Below are 21,535 nucleotides of genomic sequence, written 5' to 3'. Positions count from 1 at the left end.
TTGAATCCCAGCACTGCCACCGGGAAGCTGTGCCATCTCAGGCCAGTTTCTCAACCTCTCTGAGCCTTAGTTTCATTTGTAAAGTGCTAGTCCCCCCCTGCCCCACACGTGCCATTTCTGGCACTGAGCAGTCAACAGCAATCAGTAAGTAATAACAGTCATTGGGCATGTAAACAGTAGTTGAGTGGCTCTAGGGATGGAACCTGAACACAGGAGCAAAAAGTCACGTGGCCTGCGGGCGGCAGGTCCACATGGCTGGGCTCCAGTTACAGGAGCTTTTAAGAACCTCTGGCTGTCGTTTAGTGGTGCACCAGGCGGCTTTCCCGTTACAGTTCGGCTTAACTAGAGGAGTGAAATAGAGCAACAGCACAAGTATTTAATCCTCTGGTAAGTTTTTCCCCATTGAATATTAATACATTGTCACTGTACAGGAGCGTCCCTAAAGCAAACGCTCGGGACTTCCCTGGTGGCACAGTGGTTAAGAATCCACCTGCCAGTGCAGGGGACATTGGTTCGATCCCTGGTCCAGGAACATCCCACACGCTGCGGAGCAGCTAAGCCCATGTGCCACAACTACTGAGCCTGCACTCTAGAGCCTGCAAGCCACAGCTACTGAGCCTGCGTGCCACAACTACTGAAGCCTGCGTGCCTGGAGCCCATGCTCCGCAGCAAGAGAAGCCACTGCAATGAGAAGCCTGCGCACCGCAGCGAAGACCCAGCACTGTCAAAAATAAATAAATAAAATATAAATGTACAAGAAAAAGAAAATGCAAGTAATCTATATTTAGAAAAAAAAAGAGAGAGAGAGAGCACTGGGACACCATCAAATGGGTCCCAGAGAAGAGAGAGGGAAAGGGGCGGAGAACATACATGAAGACATAACAGCTGAAAACTTCCCTAACCTGGGAAAGGAAACAGACATCCAGGTCCAGGACGCACAGAGTCCCAAACAGGATCAACCCAAAGAAGACCATGCTAAGACCCACTGTAATTAAAAAGGCAAAAATTAAAGATAGAGAATATTAAAAGCAGCAAGGGAAAAGCAGCACGTTAGGTACAAGGGAACTCCTATAAGACAATCCGCTGACTTTTCAGCAGAAACTGCAGGCTAGAAGGGAGTAGCATGATATATTTAAAGTGGTGAAAGGGAAAAACCTACACCCAAGAATATTCTGCCCAGCAAGGCTCTCATTCAGATTTGATGAAGAAATTAAAAGCTTTACAGACAAGCAAAAGCTACAAGAATTCAGAATCACCAAACCAGCTTTACCAGAAATGATAAAGGGGCTTCTTTTTGCCAAAAAGAAGAGACCGCAACTACATACATGAAAATTATGAAAGAAAAAGCTTATAGGAAAAGGGAGATACACAGTAAAGGTAGTAAAGCCAGCCTCGTATAAGGCCAGTAATAAGGTTGAAAGACAAAAGTAGTAAAATCATATATATCTGCAATAAGGAGTTAAGGAATACACAGAACAAAAAGATGTAAACTACGATGTCAAAAGCAACAGTCATAGGACTTCCCTGGTGGCGCAGTGGTTGAGAGTCTCCCCGCCGATGCAGGGGACACGGGTTCGAGCCCTGGTCCGGGAAGATCCCACAGCCGCGGAGCAACTAAGCCCGTGCGCCACAGCGACTGAGCCTGCGCCCTAGAGCCTGTGGGCCACAACTACTGAAACCTGTGCGCCTAGGGCCCGTGCTCCGCAACAAGAGAATCCACCGTAATGAGAAGCTTCTGCACCACAACAAAAGTGGCCCCTGCTTTCCGCAACTGGAGAAAGCCCACACGTAGCAACGAAGACCCACCACAGCCAAAAATAAAACATAATTTAAAAAAAAGCAATAATCATGATGGGAGGAGAGTAACACTGCACCTGAACTTGAGAGGCCTGAACTGGGGCGGCCGCAGACGGCTGAGTGGGTGGGCGCGGGGGTGGCGATGGGTAGCTGGGGGCGCCCGTAGCTCTGCGCATTGCGGGGCACAGAGTCAATAACAGCGTAATATATTTGCGTGGTAAGATATCGTGACTCTGCTCACCGTGATGATCATTTTGAAATGTACAGAAATATCAAGTCACTCTGTTGTGTAACAGGGAATAACAGTGTTGTAGATCGATTTTACTTCAGAAACAAACTTACAGAAAAAGAGATGAGATCTGTGGTCACCAGAGGTGGGGTTTGGGGGAGGGGGAATTGGATGAAGGGGGTCAGAAGGTACGAACTTCGAGCTGTAAGATGAATATGTACTAGGGATGTAATGTACAGCGTGACACACGTAATGAACACGGCTGTATGTTATATGTGGAAGGTGTCAAGAGAGTGATCCTGGGAGTTCCCGTCACAAGGAGATATTTTTTTCTATTTCTTTAGTTGTGTATCTACATGAGAAGGTGGGTGGTCACTACACTTACCGTGGTCATTATTTCCTGACGCATGGAAGTCGGATCATTACGCTGCGCACCTTAAATGTCTACAGTGCTGTCGTCAATTACATGTCCGTGAAACTGGAAGGAAAAAATAAAGCATAAGAGTTGAGCTTATTGGAAGCTCAGAAAGTGTTTTCAAGCTCACTGGTCCCAGGGGCTTTTGGGAGTTTGGCATGTTCTTCTACTGGAGGCAAAGCAGCTCCCGGGAGAGCGGCCCCAAAGCTAAACAGCACTTTGCAAACCACTGCCTGAGGCCAGCAGTTCACATACCAGTTGTTTTTGGTGATTGAACCTCTGTCTTTCTGAAATAGGAAAGGATGTTTAAGTGGAAATGTCTGGGGTGAAGTGCCTGGTGCTGAAGGGTTGTTTCTAACTTGCGAATCTCCTTTTAAGGAACCTGAGACGACAGCTTCCGAGTTTTCTCCCGCAGTACCCGATACCAGACAGGCTTAAAGAATGCGTGGGGCAGAAAATCGACATCCTGACCTTTCAGCCGCTACTCGCAGAGGTAGGAAAAGTGTCTCCTGTGAAGTGCTGACTCAAGTTGTTTTCTGAACAAACTCAGGGTGAACCTTTGTTGGCTTCAGCCCCGGTGTGGGCTGTGTTCACCCCGGGAGCGGCGGGGCCCATCACTGTGTCCCTTTGCAGATTGTCGGGGCTTTGGGGGCTGGGGGCAAAGCGGGGGTGGGGGGACCCTCTGCCCCCCGCTCCTGGCCTTTCTTCTACCCTGTGGCCGAGCCTCCCAGCAGCTTTCCATTCGTGACAGAGCTCTGAACAGCTAAGCAGGGGAGCCGGGAAAAGGCCTGTAGCCACACAGACCAGTGCGGGGTGGGGGAGGAGGAGGCCAGGCCTCCCGTAGGGCTCCTCTGGCAGGACGTCTCCTTGTCACCCTCCCTGGCGGGGCTGTTTCAGATCCACTGGGGGAGGCCTGGTCTGAGCCTGCCCGCTGTGGCAGGTGGTGATCAGAGCTGTGAGAAGGGGTGGACCTGCCAGAGGAGGCCAAGGGCAGGGGCAGCACTGAGCAAGGCTGAGGCAGGGGTCCAGGGAGGGAGGGAGAGTGTCTGTTCCGCTGGCAGCGATGGCGGAGCGCGGCCCCTTTCCAGGAGGGCACTTTCCCGAGGGTTTGGATGTCTGCTGCCTGAGGAGTGGGTGAGTGGAATGAGGGCCGGGGCCTCTGCTGCATCAGGGCGAGAATGAGGGAGGAGTCTGGATGGTGGCTGGAGGGAGACTTGGGGCTCGCCAGAGATTCGTGGAGGGTGAGGGAGCCCTGAGCTGGGAGAGCTGGGGTGGCAGGCGGAGAGGAAAGGAGGCTTGGGAGGAAGCTGGGTGGCACCGAGGAGCACACCTGCCCTGGGACTGATGGACAGAGCCGTCTGTCTGCTGGACCTTGGGCCCACGGCAGGGCTGGGCCAGAAGCTGCCCCCGGTGCTGGTGCTGCGATGCTGCCTGTGCCACCGGCCCGAGGTGCCCCACCCCAGGGCCGCACTGGCGTCCTGCAGCGGGGAGGGTGCCGCAGGGGCACTGGGCGCTGTCCAGGGATGGCACGACCACACAGACGGAGCAGCACCAAGGAGGGTATGTGGGCAGGACTGTGGGTTGGAAGCGGGGAGACCCACCAGGCAGTTGTTGCAGTGATGGTTGCAGGGCCTGAACTGAGGCCGGAGCAGCAAACCAGCCCTAAAATACCTTAGAGAAGAACTTCGGGGCTGAGAAATTGATGCCGGGGCGAATGCAGCTTCCGGGACCGTCGTGTGCCGGAAGCGCGCCTGCACCTCTCCTGTGACGCGGCCTGGGTGCCGGGAAGGGATCTCCTCATGAGCGTAGCAGTTATCAGAAGAAAGTGGACGTCTTCAGCATTCATAACAGTATGATAGTAACGGTCATGAAAAAGTGTCGTATGGTCTAAGGTTCCAGAGTCCTTGCCCCCTCGTGATTCTTTAATTCACACGTGCGTCACCCCAGTACTTCCTGACTTCCTGTGCCCTTGTAACCGCCTCCCGACGCAGGTTCCCTTCCTGGGACTCCTCCCATCCTTCTGGGGAACCTGAGCATCCCCTGCAGTGGTTGGTCTGTCAACCTTGCAGGTCTTGCCCGGTCTTGACCTCTGGGCAGGCGCTGCAGAGACACTGCCCCACACCTCCTCCCTCCTGGCGTTTCTCCAGGGGCTCTGCTTTCCTTCTCACCTTGGTTCTTTTGCACAGAGTCTGTGTTTTTTTCTAGCTCCTCTTAGGATTTTCTCTTTTTCACTAGTTTTAAGGAATTTAATTTACAGTGTGAGTTGCTGTAGTTTTCTTCACGTTCCTTGGCTTGGGTTCTTTGAGCTTACTGGAGAAAGTGAATTTACAGTTTTTCTCAAATTTCAAAGTTCTTGGCCATTCCGCCTTCAAGTATTCTTTCTGCCCCGCTCTCCACGTTCCCATTACCTGTGTATGAGGCCACGTGAAGTTGCCCCACAGCTCACGGCTGCTCCGTTCATTTCTCTTTGGTCTTTTTTCTTCTGTGTTTCATTCTGAGTAGTTTCTGTTGCTGTGTCTTCGAGTTCACTGATTTTTTTCTTGTGCAGTGTGCAGTCCCATCCAGTGTTTTGGGTTTTTGTGTGGTATAAAATATTCTATTTTTAAATCTACCTTTTTGAGTAGTTAATTTTTTTTTTTTGCGGTACGCGGGCCTCTCACTGCTGTGGCTTCTCCCACTGCGGAGCACAGGCTCCGGACGCGCAGGCTCAGCGGCCATGGCTCACGGGCCCAGCTGTTCCGCGGCATGTGGGATCCTCCCGGACCAGGGCACGAACCCGTGTCCCCTGCATCGGCAGGCGGACCCTCAACCACTGTGCCACCAGGGAAGCCCCAGTATTTTTTTATGTCAGACGTTGTTGTTATCTCCACAAGTTCAATTAGGCTCTTTTTTTATATTTTCTGTCTCTACTTAATATGCTTAGTCTTTCCTCACCTTTGTTTTCTTCAGTATTTTTTTCCTCAACTTTTTGAGTGTATGTAGTACAGTTACAAGTGTTTTAATGTTCTTGTGATACTGATTACATCACAGGTGTCATTTTTGATTCTGTCTCTGTTGATAGGTTTTTCTCCTCATTATGGGTTGTAGCTTGTGCTTAGTTCCGTGCCTGGCCATCTTTGTTTGGACACTAAGCATTCTGGATTATACCTTGTTGCGTATTTCATATTTTTCCATTCTCGAAAATATTTTTGAACTTTGTTCTGGGATGCACTTAAGTTACTTGGAAATGGCCAGATACTTTTAAGCCTGGCTTTAAAGCCTTGTTAGGGGCTTCCCTGGTGGCGCAGTGGTTGGGGGTCCGCCTGCCGATGCAGGGGACGCGGGTTCGTGCCCCGGTACGGGAGGATCCCACATGCCACAGAGCGGCTGGGCCCGTGAGCCGTGGCCGCTGGGCCTGCGTATCCGGAGCCTCTGCTCCGCAACAGGAGAGGCCACAACAGTGAGATGCCCGCATACCGCAAAAAAAAAAGCCTTGTTAGGAGGGACCAGAGTTGTTTCCAAGTTGTTTCTAGAGTACTCTTCTGAGTACTCTACCCAGTGCCCCTTTATCTGAAGCCTTTCCATTTGGGCTGGTGGGACCCACAGCATTCTCAGCCCTGTGTGAGTTCTGGGATTTGTTACCTCTAACCCAGTGGTTCTCAACAGGTGAACTTTCCCCCCAGGAGACATTTTTGGTTGTCACGACTGAGAATGTGAACAGCATCTAGTGGGTGGAGGCCAGAGATGCTGCTAAACACTGTGCAGTGCCCGGGACAGCCCTGCCCCAGAGACCGGTCCACCCCAGTGTCGGAAGTGCCAAGGCTGAGGAGCCCCGTTCTGCTCCCATCACATGCATCTCCCCATCTGATGTGGTTTCTCACGCTCGTGTGCTGACCGCTGCGCGGCTAAGGGCTCACAGGGCTGCCCCGGGCTCTTTCTGAGCAGAGCCTGGAGGCTCTATCTAATAGGAGCTGGGCGGTTGGGGGTTCACTCAGATGGTTCCGCATCTCAGGGCCACTGCCCTGAGCTGCCCAGTCATCAGTGTTTGAAGGCTGTTTCGTCTGTCCGTGGGACTTACCCACCCCAGAGCTGCTGGCTTCCTGATGTGGGTGTGTGTGGAGTGTTCCTCGGTGCTCGCTAACTTGCTGGCTTCTTTTTCAGCTTTTGAACGTGTCAAATCACAAGGAGAAGTTTTCAACTTTGCTCTGGCTTGAGGAGATTCATGCAGAAATAGAACTGAAAGAGTATAATATGAGTGGGGTCACCTTAAAAAGAAACGGGGACTTGCTGGTTCTGGAGGTCCCAGGATTAGCTGAAAGTAGACCTTCTCTTTACACAGGTAGGTTTGTTACGTGTCATGTTTTCCTAGATGGACTAGAAACATTGAACCACAGTCAGGAAAAAGAATGTTTTTAACTGGCAACGCAGTAGTCACACTGATTTTCTTTGCTTTGGGTTATCATTTCACTCGGAACTTGGCCAGCCTCTCTCTCTTCACACTGACGTGATATTAAGCTGTTGATCCCAGTAATGTTTTTGTCTTACTCCACCTCTTCAGAGTGTTTGATTTTACAGTACAGCAAAAAGACTTACTGATTTTGTAGTTTTACTTGTGGTAATGTTTTTTAACTAGGTGATAAACTGATTTTAAAAACTCAAGAGTACAGTGGACACGTCATCGAGTACGTCAGCTATGTGACTGAGGTGAGAGGCCGCTGTTAGTTCATGTTGGGCTAGCCCAGCGGACGGTTGCAGAGGTAAAACTTCCTGCCTCAGCTCGGGGTGGGGGTCCCCTGGTGTTGATGGTATTTTGGAAAATTTGAGGATCAAGTGAATATTTAAATAAATGTGGTGTGTAAAGAAATCTTATCACTTTCAGCCGTGTAAAACACACTTACCTGTTAAGTACATCACATGTAAGGCGTGCATTTAGTCAGATTCGGCGTTCTGAATATGTTCTAGGAGGGAGAGCCTGCGAAGGAAAAACACACCTACGCGTTGAACACTCTGGTGTGTCAACGGGGAAGGCTGTGTTGGTCTAAGGCCCCATGCCCGTGTGGCTCTGAGTGCGGCCAGGGCTTCTCCAGCTACTCTCCCTGCTCCCTGCCGGGCACAGCGCAGGGACGGAGCTCGGGGGCCGCGTGGAGGGACCCACAGAGCCCGCACACTGCCTGATGTGGGAACTAGGGCACCGAAGCCCCAAGCCGGGGTTGGGGGGTACGAGAACCAGCAGAGTCTCCCCCGAGGATGGGGCCGGGCCCTCGCTGGGGCAGCAGGCGATGTGCCCCCGGGGACGAGGGGAAGACGGGCGTGAATAATCCAGTGTGGAGACTCGTTCATCTCCTCGAGAAGACGAGGAAGTGGCATCTGATCACCGTAAAAGACAGAAAGGATGTTATGAGCACATCGCAGGGGCGGCCGCTCCAGGCTGGGGACTCGAACGCTGCAGACCTCGCCGTACGGGCTGCCGGGGCACCAGCCAGGACCGCAGCATCAGACGAGCCCGCTGGGGCTGATAGAAGCAGAAGAGGTGGTGTTTTGAGTCGGGTGGGCCTCTCAGGTGGGCGAGCTGTGCCTGGAGAGCAAGGTCAGGGTGCAGGCTGGTCCGCGGCAGAAGTGTGCCCCTGCCTGGCCTCATGGTAGTGTTGCTCCCACCAAATCAGAGAAGCTTGGACGCAGATGCTCCCGCCACCCTCAAGACAGGGGATGCGCTGTCCCCATGCCCCAGGCCACTGGACCAGGCCTGAAGGTCGGGCGAGCCTCTCAGGCCTCACGTGTTGTGGTTTAGCCAGAGTAAGTCGCCGCCCTGGAGGGCTTGGGTCCTGGGCACCGGAAGCCTCCCTGCCTGCACAGGCGTCCACGTCACTGTCTCCCTTCAGAAGCGTCTTGCTCCTGCCTGACGTCCTGCACTGACCCAGCTCTGCAGACAAGGCCCTCACCCCCCGAGGGGGGCGGTCCCAGGTCCCTCACTCAGCACTCCTCGCACAGGGCCCAGGCTCTGTCTCGGGACACACCTGTCCCTGTGCTCCTCGGGGCGTGCTCAGGGCCCGTGACCATGGCCACAAGGGCCCACGTCTGGGAAGGGAGGGAGAGCACGGGGCGGGGTGGGTAGGGGGTTTTGGGGCGTTTGTAGAAAGATGGCCACAGCTGCAGCCCTTGTCGCCTGTGAAAGCAGAGCCGGGATTTCCTGGGGCAGGAGCTCGCTCTCCTCGGTGACAGGGGGCCTGACCGGGTGCCCCCTCCACTGCAGGACAGGAGCCGCTCAGCCTCAGCTAGAGGGCCCATCACCCTCCCCAGCATGAGCCCCCCTAGCTGTTGGCAAGGGCGTGAGGAGCCCAGAATGGCCAAGTGACCATCTCAGCTTCCAGAGGGTAGACCAGTTGTGCCCTTAGGGGCTGCCCTGTGGACTAAAACCTCAGAAGAAGCAGGACCAGGGATCTCAGGGGTGAGGCCCCCTTGGGCCCTGACTCCCAGGCTGGCGAGTCCAGAGCTGAAGCTGCCCTGCTGACCTTCCCGTGGGACTGTCCGTGAAGCTGGCCGCTCCTGAGTGATGGGTGCCCGCTAAAGCTGTCCTGTCTCAGGTCTTGGCCGTTGCTTTCCGTGATTCTCCGGAACCCCGTGGCCAGCACAGTGTCCTGGGTGCCATGAAGGCACTGGGGCCCTCAGCAGCGGCCCCGGATGGTGGGGCAGGCAGAGCGTGGTGCTTAGGGGAGCGGGGGGGGACGGAAGGCTCCTTGGGCTGAGCCAGCACTGCCCCTGGCCCACCCGCACCTCTGCAGAGGGCCTCCCTGTCTGCTGGGAGCAAACAGGTCACTTGTTCCCTTCTCTCTGAGTTTAGCTCCATAAGCAGAGTTTTTGTTTCTAGATGCTATTTGACTCATTAAAGCTGCCCTGTTGTGTTGTTTTATGTTATCTTATGCTTGCTTATCTTGGTTTTCCCAGTTTGTTTGTTTTTTTCCCATAGTTTTTCAAATTTCTGTAAATGACAGCATCAGTAGCTGATGTCCTTGGGGCCTCAATCTGTTGATAGCAATTCAAGTCAGTCCTCACTGCCGGTGGTTTCCTTGTGTGCCTGATGGCCTGTGATTACAGATTCATTTTCATTTGTCTTAATCTCTGGGAAACCCAGGACCCTGTGCTGGGCTTGCTTTCCTTTTAAGGGGCTTGTGTTTGCTTCTGCCGAGAGCAGGGGGCACTGTGAGCCTCACGTCGCAGCCTCTGCCCTTGCTGGCCCCCAGCTCTTGGGAGGCCCCGCTGCCTAGTGTTCCCGTCGTGTTTCAGCTCCTCTCAGCGTGGGGTTTCCTTCCTGCTCCTCTGAGGATTCTTATGCAGGACCTAGCTTTGGCTGGAGGGTCCCTGAATGTCTGCTTCCCTGTCCTGATAGGGGAGGGGGTCTGATGGCCGGCACCGCCTGCTCTTTGCGGTCATTCACGTGTCTCCTTCAGAGGTGGCGGCCTGTCTTGCACACCCTGTGTTCGCGAGCCGCACGCCCAGCGGAAGCGTCAGCAGGTGTGCTGCTGGGGGTGGGGGCGGAACAGCGCGGTGACTGAGTCCTTTCCCATCTTCTTGTACTCATTTCAGTTGCCAGATTTCAGCTCAGATCTGTAGGATGAATGCTTCATGATGAGTTGCTGAATATGGATAGAAGATTGTCCCAAGAAATCAAGTGCAAAGTATAAAAAGTAAATGATTTGTTTATTTTTAGATTCATGAAGAAGATGTAACCCTTAAACTTAATCCGGAGTTTGAACAAGCATATAACTCTGAACCTATGGATGTGGAATTTACGTACAACAGGTAACGCTTCCAGGGACTCTTCCGTCTGGGTGGGCGGCTGTCTCGCCTTCCTCGGTCCCGTGATACCTAGGTGGCGGCATGTGTGCTCGCAGGTTGTGAGCGGGCTCCCTGCACCCGTGTCACGTGACTCTGTGGTCACAGCTTTGTCACCAGCCGTTTGGTAAGCGTTTGCATGTCGGTTCCTTTTTGGATCTTAAGTGAGAATCCGTGGTCCCTCACATGCTGTCACCACCAGCCGCTCCTCCTCCACCTCACTTGTCACGTGTCACGAGGCGGGGATGCCACCACCAGCTGTCTCTCCCCCTCCTCCACCAAGCCCCCACCATTAGCTGGGATTTTGTGTTTCTCTCTCCTTTGCTTTTTAAAACAAAAGTTGGTGTGTTTGCACACAGACACACACACGGGCAAGTGTTTGCGTTAGTTGCAGCTGTTTTGCACTTGCTGCCTGTGGTCTGGAGGTGTGGGTTTGCTGACACAAGGTCCGCGGGCTGTGTCCACAGCCTACTTGTGCCCCACCGGGCACGTGTCTGCCCTCCTGCTGGTGGGCACAGCGCTGCCCGCGCTCTGGCGGCTGCTGTGGACGCCTGCTGTCTCCTCGTGCACACCCACCCCCAGGTTTTATTGGCTGCGCACTTAGGAGTGGGCTCGGGGTTTGGGGGATGCTAACGTTCCAGCTTTACACGTGGTGGCAGAAGTGCCCCGCAGGCTCAGGGTCTGTCATGCCCTCCCGAAACCTGATTTTGTGAAATGCTGGGCGCGTGCCTGCCTGGTAGTTGTGAGCTGTGTCTCGCTATGGTCTTGATGTATGTTTCTCTGGCTACTTCTAAGGTCGAGAGTCCCCCTGTTTATTGGCCGTAAAATTCCTTCATCTGTGAAATGCTTCCCCGTGTCTTTTATTGACTGTAATTTGATTTTTTAAATTATTTGTAGCTGTCCTACCTGTATCCTTTATGCTAGACTGTTCTTAGATACACCTGTTACAGACAACTTCTCTGGGTTTGTTACTTGTCTTTTCACTTTCTTAAAATATCTAGTAAGATGGTGTCTATAGAACCACAAACACACTTTGGGACGAAAGAGAACATTTGTTGATCTTCAGTGATAGGTACCACTCAAAAGAATGTAGAGAACCGCAAGGGCATCACCTTCTCCCTTCCTCCCTTCATCCCACCTCCTGCCAACCCTCCCTTTCTTCCCCTCTGTTCCGCTCTCTTCTTATCCCCTGGATTTCATCACTCTTCTCTCCCCTCTACTCATCACAGAAGAGCTTCTCTCTCTCCCTCTGTCTCTCTCTCTCTCTCTCTCTGCTCTGTGATTGTTTTGTTTTGCTTTTCCTGTAGAGAGTGAAATCCAGGATTGTTTCAGAGGTGAAAATATTCTTCAGACAATGACAGGAAACTCCCTTCTGGGTTGAGAGTAGACGTCATCTCGTCTCCATCTATGGCTATGCTCTGCTGAGTTTCACTCTGAATTCTCCTTCCCTGCTTATGCAATTTTAAAGTCTGGAAATTTACACTGAATGTAGTAGAACTTCAGCATTCAGATTCACAACTTTGATTATCCTTGTAGAATTCTCAAGGTCCATGATCCAGAGTAACTGATAATTTTGAGTTCTGGAGGCTGGGAAGTCCAAGATCAGGGAGCCAGCAGATTTGGTGTCTGATGAGAAACAACTTCCTAATTCATAGCCAGTGGCTATCTTCTCACTGTGTGGTAGTTTTAAGATAGTGGAATTTATCAGGGTTTTTGTATACTAGTGCTTTTCATGTTTTGTTTAAGAACTCTTTCAGTGTTTGGGCTGCAGCCAGGTTGGAAGGTGTTGCGGGTGAATGGATGGTGCAGGCGTGGAGTTGGCCCTTTTGAAGGGTGTTTGGCTGGGAAAGCAGAGAAGCCAGGACAGATAGATGAGTGAGGAGGAGGTGCCCAGGGTCCGGGCGGCCTTGCCTGGTTTGCTGCTTACAGTGAGAGGAGCCAGCACCGCTCGTGTGAAGCCAGTGAAGTGGATGTGGCGACCGGGCAGCAGGAGTGACGTGTGGGGACGCGGGCTCCGGCCCCGGGCCGAGGCCGTGGTCTTTGGCAAAGGCACACGTCCTCCATTGTGCTGGGCGCACAGGAGATGGGAGCCGATGGTGAGTGGGAATTTGTAAGGGCTTGTTGTCGCTCTAGGACGTGAGGTGAGGATGTTCGCAGAGAAAGAAGAGGACGTGGACCTGGGGCGGGGGCGGGGGCAGAGGAAACACTGCCGCAGTCGGTGCAAGAGCCACCCGACCGAAGGACACGGGCAGGCAGGCGGACGGATGCGCTGTGGGGCGTGAGCCTAGGAAGAAAATGAGCAGGAAGAAGCCAGAGGGCCGTGGGGCTGAAGACCACCGGGCAGTTTCCTGACCCAGCGTGTTGGAAAGACAGGAAGTTGAGGTCGAGGCAGGATGTCAGAATCTGAGTTCAGAGGGGATGCTGTCTGCAGCCGTCCAAGTGGGGAGCGAGGCGGGAACGAGGGCCAGTGGCCGCTTCTGCTGCACAGAGGGTTTGCTCACCCCACATAAGTTTTTGGTGGTTTTGCATTAAGTTACTCAAAATCAGGCCATTTCACACTTTAAAAAATCTGTATTTACCACTTGTTTTGACAAACGGAAGGACTGGGCGGCACCGCGGTGCAGCAGGAGGGACAGAGCCAAGAGGCCGGGCGCTCTGGACGGGCAGACGGCTGCACCTTTATGCCATGTGCAGGCATCTTTCCTTTTTAAGAAAGTGGGTTTACTGAGAGGTAATGAACGTAAAATCTATGCCTGTTTAAAGTACACGGCTTGATGGTGTTGACATTTGTATACCCTGTGAAACGAGCTTCACGGTGAAGACTGCAGGCAGATCTGGCACCACAGGTGTTTCCTGCTGCCCTTGTCATTCCTTCTCTGTGCCCCAGCTCCCAAGCGCCACACATTAGTTTGCATTTTGTAGAAGTTACGTGAGGACCTACTCTTTTGCCTGGCATCTTTCACTCAGCTTAATTACTTTGAGATTCAGCCTTGCTTTTGCATGAATCCATTCCTTTTTATGACTGAGTAATGCTGCATTATAAGAACATACCCGAGGTTACTAATCCAGGCACCTGTGGGTGGACGCTGGGTTGTTTGCAGATGTGGCTGTTAGAAATGAAGCTGCTGTAAACATCCGTGTGGACAGGCATTTTGATTTCTCTTGGGTAAGCGCCTGGCAGCGCCATGGCTGCACACTGAGCTTCCTGAGACACTGCCAGACTCTCCTCAAGTGGCTGCACTGCTTGTGTTCCCACCGTGCTCCCCACGTGCACAGCCCCTGGGGTGCTTGGTGGTTCCTCCTCAGGCTCGTGTTAGGTGTGCAATGGGGGCTTGCCTTGCTGTGATGACCGACGCCGAGCGCCTTCTCCGCTCGCTGGCCGGCACTCGGCCTTCGTGAAGGTGCCCGCTCAGGTCTGTGGTTCACGTCCTGTATTGTTTGCTTTATTGTTGAGTTTTCAGAGTTGTTCACATATTCTCAGTGCAAGTCCTTTATCAGGTATGTTTTTTGCAAATATTTTCTCAGACTGTGGCTTGTATTTTCATTTTTAGTAGTGCCTTTTGAAGAGCAGGAATTCTTAATTTTGATGACGTTCAGTTTATCGGTTTTTCTTTCATGTATCATGCTTTTGGTAACGCACTTAAGAAGTCTGCCAAACTCAGGGTCACAAAGATTTTCTGCTACGTTTTTCTCTAGAAATTTTGCAGCTTTAAGTTTTACATTTAGGGCTGTGATCTATTTCAAGTTAATTTTTACAAGTGATGCAAGGTATGGATTGATTTGGCGGGGGCTGTCCAGTTGTCCCAGCACCGTTTGTTGAAAAGACAGACTGTCCTTTGTCCAGTGAGTGACCTTTCCACCTCTTTGAAAACCAGTTGAGGGGATGTATGTATACATATAGCTGATTCACTTTGTTCTGCAGCAGAAACTAAGACAACATCGTAAAGCAATTATACTCCAATTAAAATACGTATATTAAAATAACATTTAAAATAAAGGTTTATGAAAACCAAAAAAAAGAAAGCCAGTTGGCCTGTGCGTGTGAATCTGTCCCTAAGCCATTGATTTTGCTCCACTGGTGCAGCTGTCAGTCTTGCAGCCTACACCACAGAGTCTCGGTCACGGTGCCTTTGTGATAAGTCTTGAAATCAGGGAGGGGACGGCCTCCCTGTCCCTCTCTTGCAGAGTTGTAGCTATTCCAGGTCTTTGGTATTCCCATGTGGATTTTAGAATCAGCCTGTCAGTTTCTACGAAAAGCCCGTTGAGATTTTGATCAGGATGACATTGACTCTTTAGGTCCACTTCAGGGAGAATTGACATCTTTTTTTTTTAATAGAAGTATAGCTGATTTACAATATTGTTTTAGTTTCAGGTGTGCAGCAAGGTGATTCTGTTATATACAGTTTATATTTTTTTCAGATTCTTTTCCTTTATAGGTTATTACAAGATATTCGATATAGTTCCCTGTGCTGTACAGCAGGCCCTTGTTGGCTGTCTGTTTTGTGTACATAGGAGTGTGTATCTGCTGATCCCAAACTCCCAATTCATCCCTCTCCCGTTTGGTAAAACCCTAAGTTTGTTTTCTATGTCTGTGAGTCTGTTTCTGTTTTTGGTAAGTAGACTGATTGGTATTACTTTTTAGGTTCCACGTATAAGTGATATCAGATAATATTTGTCACTGTCTGTCTGACTTCGCTTAGTATGATAATCTCTGGGTCCATCCATGTTGCTGTAAGTGGCATCACTTCACTCTTTATGGCTGAGTGGTATTCTGAGAATTGACATCTTAATATTGAGTTTTCTAACCCTTGGAAATGGTATATCTCTCCATCTAGTTAGGCATTTTTTCATTTCTTTAGGCAGTGCTTTGTACTTTTCACTGTACACGTTTTGTATATCTTTTGTCAAATTTGTCCCTGCTCTTTAAATGCAATTGATGTTTGTATATTAATCTTGTATCCTGCCAGCTTGCTAAACTCACTTAATAGTTCTAGTAGCTTTTTACAGGTTCCATAGGATCTTCTGTGTATACAGTAAAATCATGTATTCAAATAAAGACAGTTTTGTTGCTTCCTTTCTCATCTGGATGCATCTTGTTTTTTCTCGCCTGGCACTGGCTAGAGCCTCCAGATGGTGTTAAGTAGGAGGTGGCGGGAAGTGGCGTCCTTGCCTCATTCCTGGTCTTAGGCCAGTAGCGTTCAGTCTTGAACCATCTAGTGCTGTGTGGGCTGTAGGTTTTTGTATTTGGCCCTGTCAGGTTAAGGAGATAGACTCCTAGTTTGCTGAGATTTACTTAATCAAAAATGGATATGGGATTTTGTCAAATGCTTTTCCTATATCTATTGAGATGATCATGTGGGTTTTCAGCTTTGGTCTATTAAGATAGTCAGTTACATTGATTGTAAAGTCAACTTTGCATTCTTAGAATAAAGCCCGCTTGGCCATGATGTAATTTCCTTTTTTATATTGTTAGATATGATTTGCTAAAATTGTATTAATTTTTTCATCTGTGTTCATGAGGAATATTGGTCTTTAGTTTCTTGAAGCATCTTTTTCTGATTTTGGTGCGAGGTAACACTGGCCGCACAGTAAGTTGGAAGGTGTCACCTCCTCTTCCATTTTCTGGGACAGTTTGTGTAGGATGGGTGTTACTTATGTTGACAAAAGTATTAATCAGTAGTGAATCTACGAAACAAATGAAGAATTTTATTTTAGCTAACCTGAGGGTTGTAACCTGTGGGACAGTCTTTCAGAAGCTCTGAGGACTGTTCCCAAGAGGTAGGGAGGAGGCCAGTATAGGTGTGGTTTTGAAGGGGGGCGTGCAGCCAGGCACACAGCTTGGTGGGAGGTCACTGCTGCTCACACGGAACAGATGCCTTAGCTAACGGTTTTAGTGCTTTTCTGAACAGGGGAAGAAGCAGAATGCTGGGTTTATAAAATGTTCTCCTGAAAGTATCTAACTATCTGAGGACCAGTTCTGTCAGTTTTCCCAGAGCATAAATGCTTCATCCTCATCTTCCCTGAATTCCTTTTGGGATGTGCTGTGCAGTGGTTAACGACTTGATTCTTGTAGAACGGGAGGGTGGACGACATTTTTTATGTTACAGTCCCCTCTCTTTCAGTCTTAATTTCAACCAAGATTTGGGAGGCTTTTAGTGACCATTTTGTCCCATGGTGCTAGGAATGAATGCTCATTCCCAGCTCAGATGGGGATTTCATTGCTGGGCCCCTCAGTGTGCTGGACTAGGCCCTGTTAACAGTACAGCCCAAAGCCTCTGGACCACCTGTCCCTCTAGTCACTTATGGTCCAGGAAATGGTTCCCTCTGGTTGCTTCTTCCCACATCTAGAGTTACTCTGTTGCAGTCATTGAGCTTATGGAACTATGTATTTGGTCAGTTGTTTCAGGTCACCTAGTCATCATCATTTTTATCGGGGGCTCAGTCACACATTTGGTAATGCAGGAAACAATAATCTTGTTGTTAGGAAGAATAGGAAGAATGCAGGTAATAGAGCTGGTAACACTAATAAGGTCATAAGTATTTAAGCTGAGAACTACCACTCACTGCAGCCCAGAGTCTCCCCAGGTCGTCTGACCTGTCTGTTCTGCACCAATCCCTGTCTTTAAGGGAAACGACGCATTGGCCTTGTCCATAAAGTCCACCAAAGATGTCTGCACGTGTACAAGGTGAGTGGTGGGTCACCGTGACCCCTCACAGGACTGAGAAAGGAATGTATCTTCTAAGGAGTTACATGGCTGGCTCCAGAAGGAGAAAAATCAGTCTTTGGTTGAGCAGGTATTTCTGCCGTGGGGGAGGTCAGGTTAACACATAACGCAGATGCAGATGCACACTAGTGGGGAGGGAGGAGGCCAAAGGGCAGAGAACAAGTTTATGTTTAAACTTATGTTTTTCTTGTCTTGCCTTAAAATACGAATTTCATCAGTTCTTCCTTAAATGCTTGGTAGAATTTACCAGCAAAACCTTCTAGGTCTGAAGTTTTCTCTGTGGGAAGCTTCCTGACTACAAATTCAGTTTCTTTAAGAGATTAAGAACACTTAGTTTCTTGCCACATGGACTCTGGTAGTGTGTGTGTCTTTACGGATTTGTGCGTTTCATCTGAGTTATCTAACGTATTTGTGTGAAATTGCTAATGACATTTCCTTATTGTTCGTTTAGTGTTTGTAGAGTCTTTGCTGACGTTACCACTCTTGTTCCCAGGACTGGCAACACGTCTGCCCTTTCTTTTCCTGTCAGTTTGGCTAGAGCTTTGTCGGCTTTACTGATCTCATCGAAGGACGGACTTCCAGCCTCATCAGTATTCTCTCGTGTGTTTCTGTCTCTAGTCCATCGGGTTTTTGGGGGGTTTTTTTTGGCTGCACTGCGTGGCTGGTGGGGTCTTAGTTCGCCAACCAGGGATCGAACCCAGGTCTACAGCAGTGAAAGCCCATGTCCTAACCACTGGGCCACCAGGGTACTCCCAGTCCATTGGGTTTTGCTCTGGTCTTTATTATCCCTGCTGGACCTTTAGGTTCTAAGCTTCTTCCTATCACAGACAGCGAAGCAATAAACATTCTTACATCTTTGTACCATGATGGTAAAATACAGGGAGAATTGTCAACTTTGCCGTATGGGGTCCTCCTCTTGGACGACAGTTTGGACCTAGGAAAGGTTCCCTTAATTCCTCTTTTCTTTCCGTTCTTTGTCCTCCTCTGGAATCCTTGTCTGTTGTTGTGTTAGTTCCCACCCAGCTGCTTTACTTTTCTCTCATGGTTTCCATCTCCTGTGTCTTTGTCTTGTTTTTTCAGTAAATACTGCTGGTAATTTACCATCTAGTGTCTTGCTGTCCTTCGGATTAATTGTGTTAAGGAATTTTAAGCGTCAGTTTCTAGTCTGAGCTATTACATTCATTTCCTTTTTGGCATTTCTTGAGATGATAATTTTTTGTTCAGCCTATTCAGGAGATGGATATTTCGACTGGATAACTTTCTGTCGAACCTTTCTTATAGGCCCAAGATGAAAAACGTGGTGTTCTGTGTGGTGAATTCCTCCCGTAATGTGCTCCAAGGATTTACTGGGAAACGTTTGGCTCGTGTTTTCATGCTGTTTTCATGCTGTTAGGGGTAAGGTACTGGGCTGCAAGTTGACGGGACGTCTGGTTTCCTTGGGCGTTTTAGAGTCTTTGTTATGGTGACTTCCCACTGGAAGGTTTCTTCCTCTTTAATTGATCTGCTTTAAGTTGTTTTTTCTTTCTTAGAGTCAGCCTTGCTAAGTCCTAGGAGGGTCTTTTCTGGTTGCTGCTCCTCTTGAGTGGAGTTTATTGTATCCCAGGGGTGATGGGGCTGCCAGGAGCTTGGGGCCCTGCAGGTGAGGCTCCGGTTCCTTCTGGCCCCAGAGCGCTGCGCTGTGGGAGCGGGTCCTGACGGTGACCTGCACTTTCTGGAAATGCGCCTGTGGCCGGAGTTCTGAGGTAGCTTGAACCAGCGCTCGTGCCTTTGCTTGTCTGAGGCCAGATGCTCCTTTCTGAGCATTCTCTTCTTTTGTGCTTTGGAGCTTTGGTCATCTTGTTCCATTGAAGGTGGAGTTTTATTTTCCATTTTTTGTTCTTTTTGTTGTGTTAAAATACAAGAGAACAGGGACTTCCCTGGCGGTCCAGTGGTTAAGACTCCACGCTTCCACTGTAGTGGGCACAGGGGTTCTATCCCTGATCAGGGAACTAAAATCCCGTTTGATGTGCGGCAAAGCCAAAAAAAAAAAAAAAAAAGGAGAACAGGCCCACAGTGGAGTCGCTGATTAGCACTGGGGGTTCGTCTCCCTGAATGACCCCTGCCGTCCCCTCAAGGAGAGTGACCTTGCCCCAGCCAACCCGCCTTCTTGCCTAAATCACTTCCTTGTCCCTGCACCCTTCTGCCTATAAAAGTCTTTCATTTTGAACATCTCCTCAGAGCTCTTCTGTCTGCTTAATGGGATGCTTTACTGCCTGATTCGAATCAAGTTTTGCTCTAATAAACTTAAATTTTCTTTTAGTTTTATTTTTGGCTGTGTTGGGTCTTTTCTGTAGAGATTCCGCATCTGCTCAACCATTATGTATGTCCATCTTTAAATCTTAAATGTATTTATAACAACTGTTTTGAACTTCTTGTATGCTAATTGAGTATCTAGTTCATTTCTGGGTCTGTTTCTTTTAACATTTCCCATGAGGATGCTTCTTATTTTCCTGCTGTTTTGCTTGTCTAATAATTTTTTAATTTATTTAATTTTTTTATTTTTGGCTGCGTTGGGTCTTTGTTGCTGCGCACGGGCTTTCTCTAGTCGCGGCGAGAGGGGCCTACTCTTCGTTGCAGTGCGCGGGCTTCTCGTTGCGGTGGCTTCTCTTGTTGCAGAGCACGGGCTCTAGGTGCGCGGGCTTCAGTAGTTGTGGCTCACGGGCTCTAGAGTGCAGGCTCAGTAGTTGTGGCGCACGGGCTAAGTTGCTCCACAGCATGTGGGATCTCCCCGGACCAGGGCTCAAATCCGTGTCCCCTGCATTGGCAGGCGGATTCTTAACCACGGCGCCACAAAGGAAGCCCCAATACTTAGCATTTTTAACATGCTTCAGCTTATTTTTTTACTGTTCTGAGTAAATTTCACAGGAGTGAATCTTTACCATCAAAGTTATTTTCCTATCGATGCAGCTCTGATGCTTCACAGGCTATATTTCCTCTTTTTTCTACTTGTCCATTTTATACATTAAAACAGGAATATTCCCAGAAAGGAAGGCATCCCTGCTGTCCTGACAGGTGTTGAGAGTTTTCTCGTAAAACTCCTGCTGGTTCCTCCAGCCTGGTCTCGTGTGAGTGTTTCTTAAGGGTCCCAGGGTGCTGACCCACATCACTCTCTCCCACAGGACCACCAGCAGACGGTGTCACTTTGCACTTGAACAAGTTGTCCACTTGGGCGTAAAAGGTATTAACTTTTGTGGGATGACGGTGTTGCATCTTCCCAGAGTATTTTTAGAAGCATCACGTAAAATTTTGTCTAAACCACAGTCTCTTCATTCATACGTTAGAAGTAAAACTATGTGATACCCAGTGTTTTCCTTTCTATTGGGGACGTTCAGTGTTTTCTTACAATTTCAGCTATGTAGAAATAGCATGCTTAAGTTACTAGAAATAAAATGATTGCACTCTGCTTTCCCCCCTAAGCGCAACTCATTTTTGTACTTACAAATGGACAAGTAAATGGCTTTGTTGCAAAGAATATGCGGTGCTGGCACCATGCTGTAGGTGAGAAGCAGGCCAGACAGGAGAGGAATACACAGACGTGAATTTCTTCAGGACAAGCTGCCTCTATTCATCTTTCTTAAGCTTTTCAGTAATGTCTACCTTCTCGCTTTTTCTTGTTCTAAAAGTGTTGTTTCCAGAAGAAATCATTTTACAGTCTCCCCAAGTGACATGGGATTGTAAACACGCACAAGACATCAAAAACCACAGACAGCCCACCTCCAAGGTATTGCTTTATTTATTTTATTTATTTTTTATTTTTTTGGCTGTGCTGGGTCTTCGTTGCTGCACACGGGCTTCCTCCAGTTGCAGCGAGCAGGGGCTACTCTTCCTTGCAGTGCGCGGTCTTCTCATTGCAGTGGCTTCTCTTGTTGTGGAGCACAGGCTCTAGGCGCACGGGCTTCAGTAGTTGTGGCACGCGGGCTCCAGAGTGCAGGCTCAGTAGCTGTGGTGCACGGGCTTAGCTGCTCCGCAGCATGTGAGATCTTCCCGGACCAGGGATTGAACCCGTGTTCCCTGCATTGGCAGGTGGATTCTTAACCACTGTGCCACCAGGGAAGTCCCAAAGCTTTCTTTTTAAGCCGTTTTTCTGCATGATTTTTGTAGAATAGGAAAGCCTTGAAGGACCAAACTAAACACACCCCAGAGGAGCAGCAAGCGGCTGCCCAGGACACACCAGGGCCATGGGCCTTCGCCACAGAGACAGGCGGGCTGGGTGAGTCTGGGGACCAAGCCAGCTCCTGCAGGACTTGGTGGGGGGGATCTCGGGCAGCCGAGGGGACATGTGTTCTGACCTTCCTGATGGTGGGCTGCTCTTGTCCACCTGTTAACAACCACTCTTAACACCTTGGTGACACTGCACAGGTGATGTGGGGAGCGGGCGGAGTGGCCTATGCTTTTGCTCTCAGCCGAATATCCCGAAGCGAGTGACGCTGGGACGGGTCGTGAGGGGACCAGCCGTGACCTCCGCCGACCCTTTCTCTCCACTTCGACACAGTCAGCGGAGCCCCAAAAGCGAGAGAGGAG

General features: G+C 49.8%; 1 protein-coding gene across 1 annotated transcript in view; it reads left to right on the top strand.

Annotated features, from left to right (window-relative positions):
- The window catches only part of MOV10L1 (Mov10 like RNA helicase 1), a 43,702-nt gene that overhangs the window by 13,877 nt on the left and 8,290 nt on the right, over nt 1-21,535 (top strand). Inside the window, exons 10-16 of the mRNA XM_007454083.1 lie at nt 2,820-2,934; nt 6,582-6,759; nt 7,054-7,124; nt 10,126-10,217; nt 20,134-20,192; nt 20,638-20,735; nt 21,116-21,224. Of these exons, the coding sequence (XP_007454145.1) occupies nt 2,820-2,934; nt 6,582-6,759; nt 7,054-7,124; nt 10,126-10,217; nt 20,134-20,192; nt 20,638-20,735; nt 21,116-21,224 (722 nt within the window). The remainder of the gene's footprint in view (nt 1-2,819; nt 2,935-6,581; nt 6,760-7,053; nt 7,125-10,125; nt 10,218-20,133; nt 20,193-20,637; nt 20,736-21,115; nt 21,225-21,535) is intronic.

This window comes from Lipotes vexillifer, unplaced genomic scaffold (assembly GCF_000442215.2).
Source record: "Lipotes vexillifer unplaced genomic scaffold, Lipotes_vexillifer_v1.1 scaffold382, whole genome shotgun sequence".
NCBI classification, from domain to species: domain Eukaryota; kingdom Metazoa; phylum Chordata; class Mammalia; order Artiodactyla; family Lipotidae; genus Lipotes; species Lipotes vexillifer.
This window is presented reverse-complemented; position numbering and strand designations above follow the sequence as displayed.